We start from the raw sequence: 8,333 nt of genomic DNA on the forward strand, positions 1-8,333 counted from the left end.
GCTTGTTGTCGATTTTTTACTTGCCATTCCACTGTTGCTTCTGTAATTTTATGCTTTTGACAAATTTGAGTTTAAGTGGATTACTTTTTACTCTGCTCTCTTCTTCGCCTTAGCAGCAACACAATTGCGTTTAATGGCTCTTGTAGCCGATGATTAATTAATTGTTATTCCGCGTTCCGCTCCTTGCGAGACACATTTGTACAACAATTAATTTTCATTTTCATTTCACAATTGAGCTCATAAATTAGCCAACAACTTGCAACATTTTTATTCACAAAATTAACAAATTGTAAAACTCTTTAATTGTCAGTATCCATTGCTTTTTCGCGAAACAAAATATAGATTTGATCCTTGATCCATTCTTTGCTATAAGGCGCATAGCTTGAAGTGCTTCTTTGATAAACGACACAGGCAATATCCACAAATGAGTCGATGAAATCGAACAATTTTAATATATCATACGTTATCGTTGGTACATTGGGACTCTGTCGCTTCAGATGCTCTTCGTAGATTTGACAAATTGCCTCCAGACATTCTTTTACGCTGTCGTATTCACTGTAGGTGCGAGTCGAGGACGATGGCTTTGGATGTATCAACAGAATGGTGTGAGACATCGCTTGCACTTTGCTTTTGAAATGAAATATATTGAAAAATTAATTTAAATAAAATGATAGGTTGTTCTCAATAGACAGTTGAATAGAAAACTGATTTAATTTGATTTTCTTTCTAAAAATTAAGCCTACTTGAGTGAAATGATTTTGAGAAATTGTTAACAACACAGTTTTTGGTACACTTTGTCAGCGGCTACTGTGAAATTGTAGTTTTTACTTTACTAAACTCTTTTTTGTGTCATGTTGATAGATTTGTATTATAGCATATAGCATATAAATGTATCTTAATAAATTTTATCAGAAAGTTATCTAAATGATTAATTTATCTTGATTTATTATAGAGCTTAAATTTTCTTAGACTGCATTAAATGGGAATATTGAGAAATTGAGCCTTAACCTAACAAATTTTAATGAATGCAATTTACACCATATTTGAAGATTTTTGTAATAATCAATCACAGCATTAGAATTTATTTCATCAGGCATTGTCGACAAGTTTTCTGCATAATTCATTTGTTTTGAGATATAATAAAGTCCCAATATCCTTAAGCTGCATTAAATAACTTATTTACTTTATCAATTTCCACAACTGATCTTATTTATTGCCTCCTGCTATCAATTAAAATTTACAAAATTCTATAAAAACTTTTGAATCTCTTACTTTATCAATTTCCACAATCTATTGATAATAATTAATTCAAGTTATTTAAACCAGAATATTGCCTCTAATTAAATTCAAGAAAATGCTCTATAAATTATATTGAATTGCCTGCTAGGCAACATTGTTATATTCTGCTGATCGGCAGCACATTAAAAGCTTAAACGTATTGCAGTTTATTCGACAGTTCAAAAGGGGCGTCGCACACAGTTTACAGTTTTGTCGAAAACTGTCCCATGTGAACAATTAGAGGGAAGAAGGGTTTTAACGTCTTAAACACGTGCGTGCGCTTTCAATTTCATTTGTAGCGTTGAAACGTTCTGTTTTTTGTCCGGGGAGGGCCCGTAATATACTTAAGTAGGGGAGAGCTCATAAAAGATTTAAGCGTCGCTGCCATTACAAATGCAATTTGCAAAAAACTTTTGATTTCGCCAGTAAAGCAACCTACATACTATACGATACCTGAGTGAGTCTCAGGCTGAGTCTGAGTCTGAGGGCTGGCCCAGAGGCTTTTATTGGTCTCATTAAACGAGAATGTTTGTGTGTGTTTGTGTGTGTTGTGGCACGAATTCTTTGACGTGTTCTTGCTTTCGATTTCGCTATGGTTTTTGGCTTTTGGGGTCGCTTAGTAAGTCAGCTCACGTTTTGCTACCTTTTGAGAAAGGTGCGCGGCGACTGCGTTGATTTTCAAAAGTTTTTTTGTCTGAATGTATTTTGAAGGAGGCGATGAAGAAAGAGGAGGAGGAGAAGCTAAGGGACAGCGATTTGAATGCTTTTCACTTGACATTTTTGGTTGAAGTGGTTGTGCGGCCAGCAAACAGCAAAAATGGAAAGAGAAGCGGCAGCAACTGAAGAAGCATCTCGGGCAACGACGTGATTCGATTTGGATTCGTTTTGGTTACTTGGTCATGCCGCCAAAAGACTTTGATATACAACTTTACAATTAAGCTGGCAATGAAGCGCAAACAGCCTCCACACACACACACACACACACACACATACAAAACGAGGCCCATTGAGGAACTTTGACGTTGGAGTTTGTGTCTCTTGAAATCAAATTAAATTTGCCAAATTATTTGTAATTTTGCAATTTGTTTCTGGTCACAGAAGTGTGCTCTCCACCTCTACCGTATTTCCTTTGACGTGTAGATGAACGTCCACTTACAATACATTTATATTCATATTCATAGAGATTCAATTCAATTTTGCAAAATTATTTGCTTGGTTAGTTTTGTGGCTTCCACAAAATTGTGTGTCTCTCTTGCTCGAGTCAAGGACTCGCCGAGTAGGGTATCCTCTTCATTATCTCTTGAAGCATTGGGTAACCATAACGAATGTTTCCCCCTTTCTTTCATTTCTCATCTCGCTTTGTGCCTCTGCTTTTGTGCTGGCCGCAATGCCTGTGGAATTGGTATTGTGCTTCCCTTTGAATTGTAATTGAAATCTTGGCCTGAATGAGCAGACCAATAAGGCTCTCTAACAAAGCATATCGATTGTTTGTCTTTGCAGTTTCAAGTATTGCCTTTACTCTAGCTGAAGAACATAGATAATATTTACTGGCAAACAATAAATCATAAATGAATTAAATCATAAAATGTGCTGCTCTAAAAAAGAGTTGATAAAAAATTTATTTTATCAACATATAAATTCGATTTTACTACATTTAAATGGCTGCCAAAAATTCAATAAAGCCATAAATTCAACTCACTTTCACTGAATTATTAAATCGCACAAAATTCGGCAGCTTTTGGCTGACTTGTCAAATGAGTTTAAAACGAAAATCGATTGTCATTCGTGGGCTTTGTGGGGAATTTTGCCAATGTTTTCTGAGCGATTAGGTGCCACGTCAAGAGCAAAAATTTGTGGCCTGTATGTGTGCCAGATATGACTGTATGTGTGTATCCGTGTGTTGGTGTGTGTGTGCGTTGATGCTGATAAGAACATGATAATGATGTCTAAGTCGCGCAATCCAATAATGAAAATTAATTTCAAATACAGATAGAAGTGCGATTGCGATTTCGATTCGCTTCTGCTGCTGCTCCGCACGTGGGCCCTAAAGCAATTTATGCCAATTTATACACACACACAGACACACTCACTAATACAGAGACAGTTGGGAGGCATGCCTGAAATATTTTTGACACCTGCAGAATTCCTATTGACAGCTGCGGCCCCAGCAACAGACGCAGGCAACGTTTGAATTTGAAGCGTTTAGCATTTTGTTGGGTTTTCCTTTCTACACGTGCGTGTAGGATGAGTGTGCGGATGTGTGAGTGTGTGAGCCGCAGGCCTTAAGTGTGTGTGTGTTTGTGTGGCATACGTGAAATTTTTGACAGTTATTTTAATGAAATTATGCAAGCGCACTTTCACACATTCAACACAGTGCCAACGGCAATGGGATAAAGCCTGAATTGCTAGCTACAACTTATAGTTGTTGTCATATGAGGGTGAAAGTGAGAGGTAGAGAGTGAGAAAGAGAGAAGCAGAGAGTGAGAAAGAGAGAGAGGTGGAGAGTGAAAGAGAGGTAGATTGTTGGGTTACTCTGAATTTGGGTTAATAACATGCATTGGTAACACCAACAGCGAGGTACTCATAAATTTGTTTATTTAATTAGCTGCCAGCGGAAACACGTCCTAAATATGCGCACACTAAAAAGCGACGCGTGTAGTGTGGCAACCTCAATCAATGCGCTAAATTCAGTTCAATAATTATCACACGAAAACACACACATACATACATATAATTTCAATTGGACTGCGGCGAAATATTATTATGATTTTAGAAATGAATATTATAAACTTGTAAGAGGGTAATTATACAACAATTATAGAGAAAAATACGAAATTTGAATTTGAGTTGTGGCCAAAAATATGATTATTAAATTACGTTTTCAAACGAAAATTATGAAACTATTTAGTTCGGCTCAAATTGATTGGTTGTTGAAAAGTTGTGGAGCCCCAAATATAAAAAAAAAATTATTAACTTATTTGTGTTCATTTAAATTGATTGATTGTTGAAAAGCTGTATAGCACTTTCATATTTATACTACTTGAATTTGATTTTTTATATTTAACGTAATATTTATATGTTATACTTTCTATGACGCTCTCTTATCTGCTCTATTCATAGAATCAACTGAAATGAAATGTTATAAAAAGCATCTCTTAAGACGCCTCACATGCCTTTATAAATTGTGTTTTAAAATTATGAACTTGTAAAAGCGAAATTATAACAAAATGAGCTGTAACCAAAAATATGATTATTGGATTACAATTTTAAGAGAAAAATGATATATTTATATTCATTTAAATTGATTGGTTGTTGAAAGTTCTATATTTATTTTGTGATATTTATTTTGTTAGCATTTCGATTTGATTTTTGAATAAACATTAAATATAATATGACGCTCTCTTATTTGCTCTATTCATAGAATCAAGTCAAAAATGAAATGCTATAAAAAGCACCTCTTAAGACGCTGCAGAGGCTCTTCAGAGTGCGCGCGCTGGTAAATAGAATTTCACATTGAAGTGCCTTAGAAAGTTGTGTTGCTTTATCGAGATTTATTTTCATTTTCGTATTATTGTGATTTGCTGTTTGCGATTTGGTGATTTTGTGATGATTTTTCTTTTGGCATTGTTGCAAGTGTCATCGTGTCGACTCACAAAAAAACCTCCCAAGTGCCAGCTCATTCCAATGTCTCTCGCTTGCCCTCGCTTGCTGACAACAGCAACAAGATGAGAATAAAAATTGAAGAATTGAAGAAACACTCGTCACACATTCACATCATGAGCAAACAGCAGCAGGTTTTTCTTCTTCTCTTTCTTTTCGGGGTACGTGTTGAGTGTTGCGCACAAAAGTATGCTACGCTTTTTGGCGCAATCTTTTATTTGATACGTTTTTGATTTGAGAACTGAACTCAAAGCTGAAAATCCCCACCATCTTCTTCGCCGTCGCCACACAATGTCAATGGGAGTTGTTTCCCCAAAACTCTAATTCGTTTCCCGTCCTCTCTCTCTCTTTGGTAACATCAAAATTTGCTGTCGAAAACAATGACAACAGCCGAGAGTCCCAGTCTAGAGAGCTGTGTGACAGACAACTGCGCCCAGTCTCAAGTGCATCATGACACGTGAGTTTGCTGTCAAACACACATATACACGACTTCTGCTTTGCTTCTCCTGCTACTTGTCAGGTGGTCTTTTTTTTGGTTCGGGGTGTAATTCGATTTCTACATGGCGGTGAGATTTGTCAGACGTTGCTCAAGTTAACGCTACATTTGCCGCCATTGCCTAAAAGAAAAGCCAAAAAAAAAACAAAAATATCGACGTGTGCAGCATTTTCAAATTGAGTTTCCCTTAGGGAGGCGGCAATTGTAGATTCGGTTTTTTTGACTTTATTTTGCATGTTGTTTACTCTGTAATAGAAAATTTTGGCCAATTTGATTTTTACAATAATTGAGCAGCACGCGGCAAAGAACTCAACAATTTGTTACGTCAGTGTGTGCGCCACGCCCCCCCCCCTCGCCCTCGCCATCGCCTGCAATATGGCGTCGTGTTGATGAGGCACTTTCCGTTAAATTTACTGTCACAAATTTCGAAGCAGTTGTTGTTGTTGTTGCTGTTGAGAAACTGCGCACGTATTTGTCGTTTCCATTACAGTTTGTGCTGATTTTGATTTGCTGCCCAAACTGCCAGCTACACGTCTATTCTACCTCTCCCCCTCCACTCTCACTCCCCTCTGTCTTGCCCTTACTCTTCTATCAAATCTCACCCTGGGCGTCTGCCTGTCATTCCATCTCAAATTCACTCAATCAGTCAGTGCGTCAGTCCGTCCATTCGTCTGCTGGCCGGCAGACTCTGCCTGGCAGTTTCAGTTAGTCATTGCGTCAACACTTTGCCAGCACACACACACACACACACTTACACTCACTCACACACACAAATTTATATACATATGTATGTTGTTGGCGTCACGTTTATTGTTGGCAATTTTTTGCACCGCTGCCGTCGTCATCCGACCCATTGCCAACTTATGACTTTTGTGCGCGCATAGGCAATTTCAATGCAACCTCCCCTCGCCACCTCCCCTTGCAGCCTGCCCTAGTGCCACGCCCAGATTTAACACGTTTGTGGGCGTACGTATGTGTGTATGTACGTAGCTCGAATGCGTGGCGCATTTGTCATACTCAAATTTAAAATTCAATTTACTTACGTCATAAATTTAATAGCTCACAATCCAGGGCAGAGGGCACTTGATTTTTGGCCAGTTGTGCAGTTGGCTAAAAAAGGTTGGGCTATATCGTATTTATATGCCAGCGAGCTTTGGGCAGCAGCTGGCCAAAAATATGCGCTATCAATTAAGCAGCAAAAAAGATGTAACGACACAATATGAATGAAAGACTTTGGGTAACATTTTAGAATGCAAAGAAATGTTTAGACACAAATGAAAAGTCAATTAAAAATGGGAAAAATATAAGTTGAGCTCATTGAATTGAATTAAACTTATTTTAAACAAAAATTTAAAGAATGTTAGAAAATAAATAATACAAAAAAAAAGTCTACTTGAAATGAGAAAAATATATTTAAAATATATACTGAAGTATATTAAATTTATTTTGAATAAAAACTAGTCAGAATAACATTTAAATTTGTTGAATGAAATGAAACATTAAAGTGCAATAAATCACAAATTAAATGTCAACTCGAAATGAGAAAAATATGTTTGAAATTTATTCTATTACATTTGTTTCATATAAAAACCAGTCAGAATAACTTTTGAGAAATTAAATATGAAAGCCCGATAAAACACAATTTAAAATTCAACTTCTAAATGTGATAAACACAATTGAAGTATATGAAATTAAATTAAATTTCTTTTAAATAAAATATAGTCAGAATAAATTTAAAAGCTATCTAAGAAATGCTGTGAAATATTAAAGCACATTTTTGTTGCTTGTCAAAAAGGACAAGCTTAATAACTATCAAATCTGTATGCGAACTTGTCTTTTATTTGGCAAATTTGAATGACAGCTGCAATGCTAATTGCTAAGCTTGTTAGACATTTGTAAGACTTTTATGTTACATTCACACAAATGGAACTTCGTCTGCATAAGTGTGTGTGTGTATGTGTGTGTGAGCAGGCTTATTCGTAATGTGCTAAACAAAAGTGCGCCAATTAGAAGGAAAATGCAGTTTTTAAGCTCTCACAATTCTCACAACTTACAGCTAAATGTGCGACCAACCGCAAAAGCCAAAAAGTTGATTTCTTAACAACTCCTAAAAAGAAGACCACACAGACCGCAAAAATGTCAGAACGTCAGGCGAAACAACACAGAGACAGAGTCAGAGAATGAAGAAGAGAGAGAGAGAGCAAGTCAGTGTTCGCTGAATATGCTAAAGTTGAAGCTAAAAACTGAGACTTGGTGAATCAGAGACTACAGATTGCTGTCGACTGGAGACTGCAGACTGAAGACTGAAACTTGCGAGTACATCACCACAATTTTAAGCCCAAAGAGTGTTGCTGTAACTGCATATGTGTGTGTGTGTGTGTATGTGTGTGTGTTGTCAGTAAGTTGTCTGCTTGTTGTCTCTCTATTTTGAGCTTGGACTCACATACATAACTACTTGACATGGCTATGAAAAAGATGAATGCATTTCATATTAAGAAGTCAGACAGCGAAAAGTGATGCGAGTCTTACGACTTAACAAAGTTAAAAAGTTACATTTAATAATAAATAATATTTCAACACAAATACGTAAAACCTGATAATAATCTTAGTTGAATTTGAAAGCAACATTTTACAATAGATATTTAAAAATAAATATTTGTACAATAAATAATGTACTATGTATTAATACATAATATTTTTATTACATTCCCATTTCATTATTAGTTCAATGTGCATATTATTTTTTTTTATTTCTTAAACTTTTGCAGCGTATCTGCAATTCGTGGCTTCAATCAAAAGCTGTCTTCATTTATATTTCACTAAAATTTGTGTGGCTTTTACTCTGCTTTTAACATATGAGGACAGTTTGGGGTCGAAGGACTGCCTGATTTGCGCCTGT

The 8,333-nt window shown here is 36.2% G+C and overlaps 1 protein-coding gene across 1 annotated transcript; it reads right to left on the bottom strand.

Annotated features, from left to right (window-relative positions):
• Positions 1–231: 231 nt before the first annotated feature.
• Positions 232–765, bottom strand: LOC133844660 (enhancer of rudimentary homolog). The gene has a single exon (XM_062278748.1). It carries the CDS (start codon positions 612–614, stop codon positions 300–302), a length of 315 nt encoding a protein of 104 aa, XP_062134732.1. The 5' UTR covers positions 615–765; the 3' UTR covers positions 232–299.
• Between the last annotated feature and the right edge of the window lie 7,568 nt (positions 766–8,333).

The sequence above is a fragment of the Drosophila sulfurigaster genome, chromosome 2L (genome assembly GCF_023558435.1).
Source record: "Drosophila sulfurigaster albostrigata strain 15112-1811.04 chromosome 2L, ASM2355843v2, whole genome shotgun sequence".
In the NCBI taxonomy this organism is placed as follows: domain Eukaryota; kingdom Metazoa; phylum Arthropoda; class Insecta; order Diptera; family Drosophilidae; genus Drosophila; species Drosophila sulfurigaster.